Genomic DNA, 16,169 nt, shown 5'->3' on the forward strand with positions numbered 1-16,169 from the left:
TCGTCTCGTCGTCTTATCAAATCTCAACGGTCAACTTAGAGATAGATAACAGTGCGTTTATGCAAAAGGGTTAAAAGTGACAAGATGTGTGTTCTCAATAGAACGTTACTGTAGCTGTTTAAAGTCGAAAATGATAACGGCTTAATAATAATAAGGGTATTTATAGGGCGCAAATCCTAAAATAGTTCTAAGCGCCTTACAATCTTAAATATAATCATTATGTCTTAACCCTTAAAAAAAATAATTTTAAAAGAGACTTCCAACGTTCAAATTCATAATCAAAAAACAAGAAAGGTAACTCTTAACAAAATACGTTCACAATTGTGCGACATCGAGTTAACACGGACATATATATCTAAATAAAACCACAAGGTTATGAAATAACGATGGATACCGTTTGGGGGGATTTTCTGGCGAATTAACTAATCTGAAAAATGTTGGGAATCCACTGTATCTAGACGCACACGGCAAGTTTGCTCGAAAACGCACCACAAGTATGGTAATTAATGAAACTGATCAACGTGAGTGAATGCGCTTCAGGGCGATGCTTCTCTCCGGTGTTGGAAACAAAAAAGTAGTAAGCTTAAAGTATCGCTGTCTGCCGTCAAGACGGCTAGCGCCATCTTTGACGCGTTGGCCTAGTAACCGCATCACGTACACAACCAAGGGAAGTAATTAACTCATGTCTTTACCTATCATACGATAGTTAATTAAGCTTTCGAAACGCTTGCTTTCGCCAGTTCCCAAGTGAAGGCAGTCCTCCTATGCGGTAGCATTATTGGTGTCGCAGAATCTGTTGATATCTTCTTCTTCTCAGTTCTGCGTTCATGGGCTGATACTCCCATGTACACTCGTGTTTTGCACGAGTGGACTTTTACGTGTATGACCGTTTTTACCCCGCCATTAAGGCAGCCATACGCCGCTTTTGGATGAAGCATGCTGGGTATTTTCGTGTTTCCATAACCCACCGAACTCTGACATGGATTATAGAATCTTTTCCGTGCGCACTTGGTCTTGTGCTTGCGTGTACACACGAAGGAGAATAAAGCACTAGCAGGTCTGCACACAAGTTGACCTGGGAGATCCGAAAAATATCCACCTCTAACCCACCAGGCGGCCGCGGCCGGGATTCGAACTCACGACCTTCCAATTAAGAGGCCGACGTCTTACCACACCGCCACTGCGCCCGTCATCTTATGGTATAGCTTTGGAACCGATCTGAGGGCCTTTTTTTCTTAGGTATTATCTCTTTAACGAGGGCATAGGTAATAACAAAATTATGAAAATGTTATCCGTTTAAAGTGACGATACATGCTTTCTCAACAGAACAGAACTGTGACTTTTTTTTTTAAATGCAACACGACTACGTCTCAACCCTTAAAAGAAAAGTTCAACATTGTGTGGCATCAAAGATAACAATACGGTTATACAAATGCCATTGGTTAAAAAGTGCCAAGATTAAGTCTCATTATTTTGAGATATGATAAACAGAGGGAAGTAAACGCTCTAAATGCATACGACAGTGTGTAATGAACGAATTAAGGAACGAACGAACGAACGAATGAATGAATAAATAAATGATTGAGTGAATGAATGAATGGGAGACAAAATGAACAAATGAATGAATGAATGAATGAATGAATGGAAACAAATGTACTGATGATGCTCCTGAATTGATTTTCTTTCATTCGCAGAGGCATCACCCGGGCAATGAGTATATCGCTATCAAAGCGATGAAGATAGTAAAGTAGATCATCGCATTTACATCACTGACTGTGTCCCTTCTCTTTTCTATTCATAGGTCCGGACTACGACTTTGTATGGGGTGTGTGGACAACCTTCAGCCATTGTGAGACGTTGGAGATGTAGCTATTTTCAGCGAATGTTACAGAACGGATTCAAACAAAGCAAACTTTGAAATAATAGAAAAAACGACCACCGCTGCATTTAAATCATTGGCTGTTATTCTTTGTGTGTTTCTTCCTCTTCATTAGGTATAGACTGCGACTGTATGTGTGTGTGTGGTGTCGACAAATTACAGCCATTGTGAGACGTTGGAGATGTAGCTATATTCAGTGAATGTTACAGAACGGATTCAACCAAAGCAAACTTTGAAATAATAGAAAAAACGACCACCGCTGCATTTAAATCATTGGCTGTTATTCCTTGTGTGTTTCTTCATCTTCATTAGGTACGGACTGCGACTGTGTGTGTGGTGTGGACAAACTTCAGCCATTGTGAGACGTTGGAGATGTAGCTATATTCAGCGAAAGTTACAGAACGGATTCAAACAAAGCAAAATTTGAAATAATAGAAAAAACGACCACCGCTGCATTTAAATCATTGGCTGTTATTCTTTGTGTGTTTCTTCCTCTTCATTAGGTATAGACTGCGACTGTATGTGTGTGTGTGGTGTCGACAAATTACAGCCATTGTGAGACTTTGGGAATGTTGCTATATTCAACGAATGTTACAGAAAGGATTTTAAACAAAGCAAACCTTAAATAATAGCAAAAACAACTACCGACGCATTTAGATCAATGACTGTTAATCGTGGTGGTTTCTTCTCTTCATTAGGTATAGACTCCGACTGTGTGTGTGTGTAAAAAAAAATTACAAATAAAATAAAATAAAAAAACAGCCATTGTGAGACCTTGGGAATGTTGCTATATTCAACGAATGTTACCGAAAGGATTTTAAACAAAGCCAACCTTAAATAATAGCAAAAACAAACCACCGCTGCATTTACATCAATGACTGCTAATCTTTGTGGTTATTTTTTTCTTCATTAGGTACGGACTGTGACTGTGTGTGTGTGGACAAACTACAGCCATTATGAAGCTTTGGAGATGTTGTTATATTCAGCGAATGTTATTGAACGGAATTCAAACATAGAAAACCTTGAAATGATAGCAAAAACATTGCTGCATTTAGAACATTGACTGTTATTCTTTGTGGGGGTTTCTTCTTCATTAGGTACAGACTGTGACTGTGTGTGGTGTGGACAAACTTCCGCCATTGTGCGACTTTGGGAATGTTGCTATATTCAGCGAATGTTACTGAACGGATTTAAACAAAGCAAACCTTGAAATAATAGCAAAAACAACCACCGCTGCATTTAGATCATTGACTGTTATTCTTTGTTTTGTTTATCTTTTCAACAGAACGGATTTTAAACATAGCAAACCTTAACAAATAACAAAAACAACCACAGCTGCATTTAGATCATTGACTGTTATTCTTTGGGGTTTTTTTTCTCTTCGTTAGGTACAGACTGCGACTGAGTGTGGGATTTGGACAAACTTCAATAATTCGGAAACGTTGTCGTTGAGAGTGGTGGTTGTCAGCGAGTGTTACGGAACGGATCTCAAACAAGACTCACGGTGGTTACACCAACAGGAAGAACACCAGCGATTGCAGTTACGACAGAATTACCTGTACTTCGATTACTTTGTTTGGAAAATCCGTCAGAACGGAAAGGTTCTTATCTATCAAAATTGTTCAACTACAACCGAAGTTACTGCGGCAACAAAGAAACAAACACACAAAAAACGACTTCTACTAAATGGCCAAAGCATGAAACTTAGTTTCTTCTTTTTTTCTGGATTACATCTAGCTTTCAGTCTTTGAGAACGGAAATGATGTTTCCTGCCAACAATCTTCAAAATTAAACGCAGTTTCTTATGGTAACCAGGCCCGGACTACCGGGGGGGTTATGGGGGTTGCGCACCCCCCCCCCCCCTAGCCTAAACATGTACCTTACTTATTTAATTTTTTTTTATTATTGCTTATTTTATGCCGTTTCATGCAAGGAGCGACCATTTTCCTATCTCAGAATATGACCTACCCATCAGCTTCAGGGGGCTGGCTTCGCCCCCTGACCCCCAAAACAAGGGGGGGGGGGGTTCTAGGGTTTCCGGACCCCCCCCCCCCCCCCCCAGCCAAAAAATAAAAATATTGAATGAGGTATGCATTTCTTTATTTTACATTGAGTTTCAATTTTTGGGGTATTAATCAGTGACAAAATCTGCTGCCTGAAACTGGTAATGATCATCCTCAGAATGCACCAGATTGCACCATTTTGCATCCTTTTTTCAACATTTTCCGGGGGGGCATGCCCCCGGACCCCCCTAGCAAGCTAGGCGCTTCGTGCCGTCGGCTCGGCGCTTCGCGCCTTCACACCCATATCTTCACAATATACTTTTGAAAAAAAAAACAGTCATAAAATGAACTGATCCGCCCCTGCCGCCAGGGGGGACATCCCCCTGGGCCACCACTGGCAACCCCCCCCCCCCCCCCCCCCTCCTCTTCGCTTAGTCCGGCCCTGGTAACGACCGCCACCGCCATCAACAACAGCGATAATAGCCAGAGGTCCGAAACATAAAGCAAATCCTTGATTGACTTATATAGTCCCGTAGAACGGAAAGGGTGTGCCCAGCAAATATTTAAAATAGCATCCTTAGTTTTTTGTGGCAACAACAACAACGGCTACAAAAACTAAAAGGTCAAAGCATAACACTTGGGGGGGGGGGGGGTATATTGTTTTCAGTATGTGAGATCGCCAAAAGGGTATATCCTGCTAAGAACATCCGAAGTTACTTTAATATGTACTTAAAAAACTAAAAAAAAAAAATATTTGAAACAATTAAAAACCACATACAGCCATATTTCAAACTGGTGACAGAATTACATGTTTTGTCCAGTTTGTGAGACCGGGAAGTGCGTATCCTACCACAATCCTCAATAACAATATTAGTTGCTAGAGCAACAACAATTTTACAACAGCAACGGTGTCCATCGTCAAAGTACGAACCAGTGTCCGGAAGTCATGGTTCTCAGCTACTGAGAAGAAAGGAGTGTCTTGACAAGTCAAGTCAAGTCAAGTCAATATTTTTTTTTTTTAAACCTAGGGTTGCATGAATTTTTTTTTAAAAATTGCAATAAACACGTCAAAAAAGATATGTAATAATGAGACACAACACTTCAAATTAACCGAACATAAGCCAAGCTTAATTCATAGTCAGCAAGACTAAGGGCAATAGCAACTCACAACAAGCGCGACAGTTACATCACAGGGCAGCGGCAACAGGAAATAGAAAGAAAGGAAGAAATACCGTGAGAACGGGAGAGAAAAATAAAGAAATAACAAACAGAAAAGCGGACAAGTAAAGAAGAAACACTAAAACAGAAAAGACAAGAAAAATGAGAGAAAAACAAATAGGGGCCTACACTGAAAGGTCAAGCAGGAAGCCAAATGCAAGGCTGAACATAAAAGAGACGATTCTAGCTGCGCGCATTAGGAAAAAGACAAGTGTGTAATTTTTGGTCAACCTGAGCGGTTAACCGCATTAAAAGAATGGTAATCAACAGGGGAAAAGTGCCAATTTAAAATCGGAGAAACAAAGGGACGTTACTTTATTAGCGTTCTGAATGCAAGCGACATGTGCAGCAAGAGTGAGTGAGAGTCACGCGGAACCAGTCTCCTGGCACCTGAGACAATAATACAGGTCCTGAAATGAACAAGTGACATTAGTCATCAGGTGCGGTGTGACGTTTTCATCTTTCGCCGTGGTGATATTTCGCTTCTCGGCCTCGTTGATCTAGTATAAACTCTACACTGAACAAAAAAAACACCCTTCGATAGTACTGATGAGCGACCTTGTGTACCTTACATTCATGGGGCCAAATTTGTCCAACCAATTTTTTTTTATTTAACTTAGAAATTTGATTCATCCTAAAATGTTTTCCTTCTTACTCAAGGGACGTAACCACTCGGTACACGTTTTCGAATAAATGGATTTTGGGGGTGAAATCTATTACATTTCACCACCAATTTTCTTCACATGCAAGAAACTGACATGCTTTTCGTCCATAAATAATTTCACTTCTTAATTTTACCAGGAAACAACATTTCAGTCTTGAGTATATATCGAGGGGGAAATATGTACACAGGCGAAAGATGAATTCGTGACAGCGGTTCCGCGTAACTCTTTCTTACTCGTGTTCCACATTGTAGTGTGCATTTAAAGAGCGCTTACGTCCCTTTGTTTCTCAGATCACGTGAATCATAACCAAGTGAGGCAGAGTGCCAGAGTGATTGCAACAAACATTTGGAAAAAAGGGAAGTAAGCGATCTACATGTAGACAACAACAATAACTTGAGTGAGAGTCATGCAGAACCATTCCGGGCATCTGAAAATAAAAGAAAAATTGAAATCCGGTTAACCACGGACAGTTTTTTTCAACGTTGTTTCATTGGCGGAGTTGAATCGTCGGAGTGCATCACTGTCAAGTGCAAGTGCACCTGCTGAAATCGTCGGCGTGCATCACTGTTACGTGCACGCGCACCTGCTACAACATCCAGAACAGTTCGGTGCAAACTTCTAAAGGCAGCCATGGAGATACATACTGAAAAGGTAAATAACGGGTATCATTTTCATGCTTGAAGTGTACTAAAGCTTACTCTTTATGTCTGTCTGTCTGTCTGTGTGTCTGTCTGCCTTTCTTTCAGTCTTGCATCGTAACCACTCTGTCTGTCTGTCTGTCTGTCTGTCTGTCTGTCTGTCCGTCTGTCCGTCCGTCTGTCTGTCCGTCCGTCCGTCCGTCTGTCCGTCCGTCCGTCCGTCCGTCCGTCTGTCCGTCTGTCCGTCTCTCTCTCTCTCTCTCTCTCTCTCTCTCTCTCTCTCTCTCTCTCTCTCTCTCTCTCTCTCTCTCTCTCTCTCTCTCTCTCTCTCTCTCTCTCTCTCTCTCTCTCTCTCTCTGATCCACACCGGCATATATCACATACCGTGTACATATATACATTCTCATTCACACACACACACACACACACACACACACACACACTACACAGCACTGATCATACGTGTTAATCTATAAAATAATTGTGTATCAGAATCCGGAACACCTGCTTGTCGGGCTCAGTGTTTTGTAATGTCGGCAGACTTCCGTATCACGATCATGTCATCACTTCATGAAAAAAGGCAGAAGCATCATAATGATACGAACGGAATGAGAGATATATATCTCGCAGCTTCAGTATTGTGGGGACATTTTTTTGTCACAGGCTCCAGAGCATTTTGATTTCATGGACACCAAGACTGGATCTAGAGGGGGGGTTCTGGTTTTCGTATGCCCCCCTCCCCCACCTCCCCCCCCCCCCCCCCCCACCCTGAAAACTGATTTACCTTTTTTCTCAAGGAGAGACCCAAAATTGTTATTATAATTATATGTGAACCTCAGTATGTTATAATAAATGTGTTGTCCTATCAGTGAATGTACTAATAAGTTTTTATGAAATGTTCGTTATAATCGTTTACAGGCAGGCAGGGTGTGTCAAAGAAAATGTTCCATTTTTATGTCAAATGTTAATGGACCATAAAGTGTTGTTATTGTTTTTATGGTTATCATAAATACCCATTTCGAACGCTCAATTTCAACAGCTTCTTTCTTTCTTTTTCTTTCTTTAAATCAAAAGACCTTCAACTTACTATATTACTGTCACTGGAGATGCAATAATCAAAACGACCAATTTTTTCGTTTGCAACAAGTGAGAGTTTTGCCTGAAGATCAGGGGAGGTAGTTATAGCTGCTCTTCTTCCGAAGTCGCCGGAGCAATGATTTTAGCAGTTACTGCCCTTGAAGCGTCGTTCTCTCTCTCTGTCTCTCTCTATGAATATCTCTCTCTCTCTCTGTCTCTCTCTATGAATATCTCTCTCTCTTGTTTGTTTCTTTGTGTGTGTGGGTTGTGGTTTTTTCCAACATTTATATAACCGTACGTATAATCAGATTAGTCCCTTGGCTGGACGTAACTTGAAAATAAAATTACCCGTTTGCTTACCCTCGACTCGTTTATCAAACATTAATTTGTCTTGTCTTTTCTCTTATGTGTATGTGTGGTTGTGAGCATTATTTTTAACAGAGATGCGAGACTCTCTGTTTCTGACTACTAATGGAGATACGAGACTGTTGCTACAGGCCGGATACAATTAATTTAATGGATCACCACCTGGCTTGGCTTTCTCCACCTGGGCACACACCAAAAATCAACATCCTAATTTTTTTTTATAGAATTTTTGTTCTAATGAATTCCGTTTACAAATAAAACACAACAGCGGGTTTAAAAAATAAAATCATTAAAATGTGTTTAACTGCACAGAAAGCTGTTCAGAATTTTGATTTACAAGTTTGGTATGTGTCCAAGTGGAGGAATGCCTCAGTTGTTAACCCGTAACGCTTTCCAAGGAAGAACTGTACTTAAAGAAATTAAAACAAGTCGCGTAAGGCGAAAATACAACATTTAGTCAAGTAGCTGTCGAACTCACAGAATGAAACTGAACGCAATGCAACGCAGCAAGACCGTATACTCGTAGCATCGTCAGTCCACCGCGCACGGCAAAGGCAGTGAAATTGACAAGAAGAGCGGGGTAGTACTTGCGCTGAGAAGGATAGCACGCTTTTCTGTACCTCTCTTCGTTTTAACTTTCTGAGCGTGTTTTTAATCGAAACATATCATATCTATATGTTTTTGGAATCAGGAACCGACAAGGAATAAGATGAAGGTGTTTTTAAATTGATTTGGACAACTTAATTTTGATAATAATTTTTATATTTTTAATTTTCAGAGCTTGTTTTTAATCCAAATATAACATATTTATATGTTTTTGGAATCAGAAAATGATAAAGAATAAGATGTACGTAAATTTGGATCGTTTTATAAAAAAAATATTTTTTTTACAATTTTCAGATTTTTAATGACCAAACTCACTCATTAGTTTTTAAGCCACCAAGCTGAAATGCAATACCAAACCCCGGCCTTCGTCGAAGATTACTTGACCAAAATTTCAACCAATTTGGTTGAAAAATGAGAGCGTGACAGTGCCGCCTCAACTTTCACGAAAAGCCGGATATGACGTCATCAAAGACATTTATCAAAAAAATGAAAAAAACGTATGGGGATTTCATACCCAGGAACTCTCATGTCAAATTTCATAAAGATCGGTCCAGTAGTTTAGTCTGAATCGCTCTACACACACACACACAGACAGACACACACACACACACATACACCACGACCCTCGTCTCGATTCCCCCCTCTACGTTAAAATATTTAGTCAAAACTTGACTAAATATAAAAATAAACATACCACGTTCACACTTGTGTGACTCGGTCGACCCGATATCCCCCGAAACATATTCCCCGGGATGCGTCGGTGTACTCCCGGTTGACCGTATCTCGTTTGACCGTATCTTGTTTTTCCGTAGCTCGTTTCTCCGTATTCATTCAGTGGCCGAACGGACTCAAAGTGCCGTTTGACCGTAGGGCCTATCTTGTTTCTCCGTAGCTCGTTTCTCCGTATTCATTCAGTGGCCGAACGGACTCAAAGTGCCGTTTGACCGTATTTGCTCATGTTTGTGTTTTTTATTTGTCCATGCCGATCATTGTACACACACGCACACACGCCACACACACACTACACTGGCACGCACACACTGACACCGGCACACACATACACACACACACTCACACGGCACACTGACTGACACACACACACAAACACACAGTGACACACGTACACACTCTCACACACACACACACACATACACGCACGCACACACATACACGCACGCACACACACACACACATACACACACACACACGCACGCACACACACACGCACGCACACACCACACACTCTCAATTTGTCAGTTTGGCGGCAACTGCGCACACATACACACGCACGATCAGGTACAAGCATACGGTCAAACAACACTTTCCAACATGATACGGTCAAACGATACAACGCTTCGGCTTCCGGGTAAACGGCGGCTACACGAGTCAATACTGTAGCCTACACCAAACAAACGAGATACGGTCAACCGGACCCTAACCGATGCGCCAAGCTTCACGCGTACCGCGGTTACGATCTCAGTGTTTTCCACACGGCCACGACCGTGACTGTTTGTCATTTTCCTGACATGAAACCAGAGACATAGATAGAACTGAGATTTAATCCTCATTCTAATACATTGGCATGTATAGGCAACAGTGGCTAGTTACGGGTATTATCATAGTTCGCCACATATTATTTGCACGGCTTTTATATGCGTGCATTAGTAAGTGCAAAATTAATGAGTGCCCTTGAAATCTGTACAGTCCAGTTATACTCGTACAAGTACTACAACGTGTTCGGCCACAGCACAGCCGGGGAACTGACCCCCACAAATATGATTTTGTGTAAGTTCAGTCAACCGGTGTCACGATTTCATCTTTCGCCTGTGTACATATTTCCCCCTCGATATATACTCAAAACTGAAATGTTGTTTCCTGGTAAAATTAAGAAGTGAAATTATTTATGGACGAAAAGCATGTCAGTTTCTTGCATGTGAAGAAAATTGGTGGTAAAATGTAATAGATTTCACCCCCAAAATCGAATTCTTCGAAAACGTGAACTGAGTGGTTACGTCCCTTGAGAAACATTTTAGGATGAATCAAATTTCTAAGTTAAATAAAACAAATTGGTTGGACAAATTTGGCCCCATGAATGTAAGGTACACAAGGTCGCTCATCAGTACTATCGAAGGGTGTTTTTGTGTTCAGTGTAGAGTTTATACTAGATCAACGAGGCCGAGAAGCGAAATATCAACACGGCGAAAGATGAAAACGTCACACCGGCACGATGACACTGAATCGGCATTAAGGCCTCTCGTTGCGATGCACTCAGGCAGTGAAGGCACAGGCACAAAACGGTCGCGATCAATCAGAGCTACACAAACCTTCTTTCAGTGGTGGTCAGGGGCGGATTAGGCCAGGGGGGTGGTTACAGGGGTTCCAGACCCTCCCCCCCCCCCCCCTCGGCTGTAAAATCCAAAAAACCAAAAAAACTGTTTGTGAATTATGTTGTTGTTTCTGTTTGTAAAGCCGGGGAAGAGTTAATTGTTTAATCAGTATCATTTTTGTACAGTTTTAACTGCCACTCCTATGCGACATGTCTTCCTTCTAACCAGTATGTATGATGTCGGGAGCAGATATCATGGAAGATAAATTGCCATTATTTAATACTAACTTTAAAAGAAATAATGAGTGGCTGCTGACACCAGTTGATCATGTTTAAAATCAAGGATAAGCCACAAATTGTTTATAAGATAGCTACATTTCTTTAGCTTCAGGGGGGCTTTGCCCCCCAGACCCCCCAGACGGTACTCCACGTCTACCGACCCCTGGACCCCAGGTACGTTGTAACCCCCCCCCCCCCCCCCCGGCCCGCCCATGAGCGGTGTTAAACTGTTATCAGTGACACCACAAGTGAATGAAATAGACTTCTGGTGACACAGATTTTGGAAGGTCTGCTGAAAAGGGTTGGCTACACCTTCGCCGCGACACAGGCAAACGCGAGACCCTTGCCCGCGAACACACTGAGTTAGAACCTAAACTTGATCAGAATGTTGCAGTCTCGAAACTTGAACTTCCACTGTGACGTTCTTCTTCTTCTTCTCCCTCTTATCTTTTTTACTTCACATTTGATTACACCCCCGTACTTGAAATGGGGCACAGCACTCCACATTCCGCTGAAGTGCTGTGCCGCTGAACTCATTTATGGTGCTGTTTGAGTTGCATATTTTTCATTTTCATTACTTTATTGTCCCATCGCTGGGAAATTCGGGTCGCTTCCTCCCAGTGGAAAGCTAGCAGCAACGGAGTCGCGCTACCCAGGTGTCTGCGTGTTAGGTGTATTCAGCCACCTGCACTTATGGCAGAATGACCAAGGTCTTTTACGTGCCATTGTGATGACACGGGGGTGGTACATGGCTTCCGTATCAGGTGCTACAAGAAAATTGGTTGATTAAAATCAACATAGCGAAGCAATGTTTTCATAAAAGAAGCGGTATTGTACGGGCACATGTTGAATTTGGGTTACATGTGTTGCAGAGTATTTGAAAATCCACATGCAAAGAAGAGTGATAGGTCCCTGTTGTGAATAATTATAGTCAAGTGGATACTGAATTGATTACTTATGTTTCACACTAGTTTTGCTGTTACAGCAGTCCCTCTCATGAACGGACACCCTTGGGCCAGTGCAAACCTGTCCGTACATTGCAGGTGGCCGGTCACGGGAGAGCCCCCCCCCCCCCCCCCCGGATCACACACACTCAGGCACACTGACGGACTGACTGAGTGAGTCTTTGCTACTGGTGAACGAGCTCTACTTGTCCTAAAACAATAAGGTCAAACTACTACAACTTATAACTGAAAGGAAAAAACAGTCCTGTAAAAATGACGTTAAATCAACGGTGTCAGAAAAAGAGAGATAAAAGAAATCCTCAAATTCCTGAGAATACAGGCACCCCATGAAAGCAGCCACGAACATACTCACAGAGGCACACATGCTTGTGCAGATACTTTGCAAAAATATGAATTGAAGACCTGCATATGTGGTAATTTCTTCTTTTTTTGTGTGGCTTTATTAAATACTGCAGGCAGTGACTTTTCCCTGTCCAGTTTTCTCTTTCGTCTCTCTTACCCCTCGCTTACCCCCCCCCCCCCCCCCCCCCCCCTTCCTTTACCCAGCCCCGACAGCACAAATTTGTAATCTGCAAGGCAGAGTACACATTTTCTAAAAGGAAGACTACTCCTCTTCAATTATATCCAGAGATCTTCCAGCTGTCCCCAGCCAAGTGGACGAGTCTTACACCCCCTTTCCACACAACCGTTCTAGGTCCCGTTCCCGTACCGACCAAGGAACGGTGCGGGCACGGGAGGGATCGGGACAGAACCGCAATGAACGTAACTGATCGTTAACGGTAGGGTCGGTAGGGACGGCTGAGTTTGGGCTGCATGTTCACATTTTTAGCCGTTCCCCTCCCGATCAGAATGAACGGTAATGGAACCTCAACCCGAAACGCTGATAAATCAGGACAGAGGGATATGACGGCTTACTAGTGCCAAAACCTGGGGTTACCCATTATCACGTGATAATTACTAATTAACGCTGTCAGTTACTGTTTTCACTCGTTAACTTCTCATTTTCACGGGATAATTAGTTATTTTCACGGGAAAATGACTAATTTTACTAGCAATCCGTCAGGAAGTGAGCCAAAACTAAAAATTAGTAATTAACAGGTGAAAGTTAGTAATTTTCCCGGGAAAATTAGTAATTAACACGTGAAAATGGTAATTATCAAGGCAAAATTACTAATTTTCCCTTGATAATTACAATTATGAGGTTTTGGCACTAGTAAGCCCTATGACGGCTTACTAGTGCCAAAACCTGGGGTTACTCATTATCACGTGATAATTACTAATTAACGCTGTCAGTTACTGTTTTCACCTGTTAGTTACTCATTTTCACGGGAAAATTACTAATATTTAGTTTTGGCACTAGCAATCCGTCAGGAAGTGAGCCAAAACTAAAAATTAATAATTAACAGGTGAAAGTTAGTAATTATTCCGGGAAAATTAGTAATTTTCCCGTGAAAATTAGTAATAAACACGTGAAAATGGTAATTATCAAGGGAAAATTAGTAATTTTCCCTTGATAATTACAATTATGAGGTTTTGGCACTAGTAAGCCGTCATAGAGGGAGAGACTCGAGAGAAAGAGAGAGAGAGAGAGAGAGAGAGAGAGAGGGGGGTGGGGGTGGGGGGGAGGTGCAAGGTTGTATTACCATTACTTATTCCCCCCTCTGCTTCTTTACCTCTGTAAACTTGTAGAGCTAGTTATTTTTCGATAATGACCCAGCAACCAAACAAATAACGAGCCAGCAACAGCCTGAATCCTCGATAGTGCAATGGGTTGAGAAGCTGTTCTGTTTCGGTACTACTTTTGCGACTGAAAAGTTCCGAACGCTCTAATGTACGAAGTATACATTTCTGGAGCAAACGATACAAACATACCGCATTTAAATTAACAACTACAGGCCTGAACACATGAATCTCATGGATATAAAATCCATGAGTTCTGTTGTTTTCTGAATCTAGATCTGCCGTGCACAAACTGTTCATCACAAGCAAATTCCCAAGGCAAGTAACTCATACTCTAGCGACAAGAGTAGTTCCCCTTCTTTTAACGCAGTTTCTTCGACAACACTGACTGCAATCCGACGGTCAGTTTTTAACAATATTTCATTTTATAAACAGATCACACGCAACCAAATGCACACATCTCATCAATTTAAACAAAATAAAGCGGTTTCATACACTATTTTCCCCAGAAAACTGAACTTCATACAGTAATTAACGTTGGAACACGGGTGCAAATGTTCGTCTGCTAGTCCCATTTGACGAAAGAACATTATCTTAAGCGATACTAAAACCTAAAAAGAACACACAATATCTGCCTTTACCGCCACAGCAGAATAACAGCATATCTGTGTACTTGATTTTAGTCCAAAACAGGGAAACTGACAAGAAGTGTAAACAGAATGGAATGATTTGCACGGAACTATACAACCGCGCATTAGTCGATCGCCTGCGCAGGTTGACTGGTTGAGTGATTCGGATTCGATCAAACTTTCGCACAAAAACTCCTGTTTTCTTTGAATAACTGAAGAAAGGAGGAATAAAGAGGTTACACACCTCGTCTCAGTGATTATTAAAAATAATGGTCTCAGTTCGCGGTCATGAAAAAGCTCGCTGAAGCTCGCATTTTTCATGATCCGCTAACTTCGACCATTATTTTTAATAATCACTGAGACTCGGCATGTAACCTCTACATAACAGCCGCGCGCTCGGACTACTGCGGCGAAGTTACTGACTGTGGCGAAGTTTAATACCGGGGACCGGTGACGAATCTACCGTGTGACGAACTTACTGGTACATTTGGTATAGTCCCCGCTGCCTGCTGTGTTGATTCAGTGTGTACAACCGAACAGCTTCATAGATAAGATCATTGATTGTTTCGGCATAGCTATGGGCTGAATTTGTACTGCATGTCAATGATAAGACTGAGTGGAAGTGAGCATTCCACGGACATAATTTACAATGTGCAAGGGTAGGCTACTACTTGTCTCCGAAAACCCCAAAAACCTCCGAAAACCCCTGAAAACCCCATCTAGACTAACTAAATCTATCTTCAAAGTGAAGTATTGGACATGCCTGTGAAAAGTAAGCCTGATTCATGCTACATGCACCCTTATATTTGTGTTGAGAGCCGGATTATCGACGAAATCGATGCAACAATTTCAATGCAAAGGAGGTAACTCTTGTTACTCGAAAGCACAAGTATTGATGACGTCATGTGATTAGTGCTTCCGCTCCTTCGTAAATCCTCGCACAAACACGAAAATAAAGCCATGAACGGTGAAAGTTGCAAATAATTATAAGTTATGATTGCAAACGCTTTACTTTACCTCTCTTCGTTTTAACTTTCTGAGCGTGTTTTCAATCCAAACATATCATATCTATATGTTTTTGGAATCAGGAACCGACTCTGACCAGGAATAAGATGAAATAGGCCTAGTTTTTAAAACGATTTCGGAAATTTAATTTTAATCATAATTTTTATATTTTTAATTTTCAGAGCTTGTTTTTAATCCAAATGTAACATATTTATATGTTTTTGGAATCAGAAAATGATGAAGAATAAGATGAACGTAAATTTGGATCGTTTTATAATAAAATATTTTTTTTACAATTTTCATATTTTTAATGACCAAAGTCATTAATTAATTTTTAAGCCACCAAGCTGAAATGCAATACCGAAGTCCGGCCTTCGTCGAAGATTACTTGGCCAAAATTTCAATCAATTTGATTGAAAAATGAGGGTGTGACAGTGCCGCCTCAACTTTTACAAAAAAACCGGATATGACGTCATCAAAGACATTTATCGAAAAAATGAAAAAAACCATCCGGGGATATCATTCCCAGGAACTATGTCAAATTTCATAAAGATCGGTCCAGTAGTTTGGTCTGAATCGCTCTACACACACACACGCACAGACAGACACACACACACACACACACACACACACATACACCACGACCTTCGTCTCGATTCCCCCTCTATGTTAAAACATTTAGTCAAAACTTGACTAAATGTAAAAAGTGGTCCATATTAGGAGCCCTTCCCCTACTACTCAAAACCTTTCGGTTACACAAGGTCGACGGGTGATGGTAAAAATAGCTCGCAGCAGTCCCATTTGACTTGCTCCACATCGGGGTTGGAGGTCGT

At 41.4% G+C, this 16,169-nt stretch overlaps 1 protein-coding gene and 1 long non-coding RNA gene across 3 annotated transcripts in view; one reads left to right on the forward strand and one right to left on the reverse strand.

Annotated features, from left to right (window-relative positions):
• LOC138960115 (uncharacterized) overlaps positions 1 to 16,169 on the reverse strand; it is a 142,650-nt gene that overhangs the window by 101,363 nt on the left and 25,118 nt on the right. The gene's annotated exons all lie outside the window — the stretch shown is intronic.
• The window catches only part of LOC138960111 (broad substrate specificity ATP-binding cassette transporter ABCG2-like), a 61,664-nt gene that overhangs the window by 2,959 nt on the left and 42,536 nt on the right, over positions 1 to 16,169 (forward strand). The window contains exons 2-3 of one of the 2 annotated variants that reach the window (XM_070331858.1): positions 1,802 to 2,382; positions 6,056 to 6,416. In XM_070331858.1, coding sequence (XP_070187959.1) covers positions 6,396 to 6,416 — 21 coding nt within the window. In that variant the 5' untranslated portion in view covers positions 1,802 to 2,382; positions 6,056 to 6,395. Of the gene's footprint in view, positions 1 to 1,371; positions 2,383 to 6,055; positions 6,417 to 16,169 lie in introns of those variants that run through there. The other variant, XM_070331859.1, reaches the window with a different exon arrangement.

This window comes from Littorina saxatilis, linkage group LG2 (genome assembly GCF_037325665.1).
Source record: "Littorina saxatilis isolate snail1 linkage group LG2, US_GU_Lsax_2.0, whole genome shotgun sequence".
NCBI lineage: Eukaryota > Metazoa > Mollusca > Gastropoda > Littorinimorpha > Littorinidae > Littorina > Littorina saxatilis.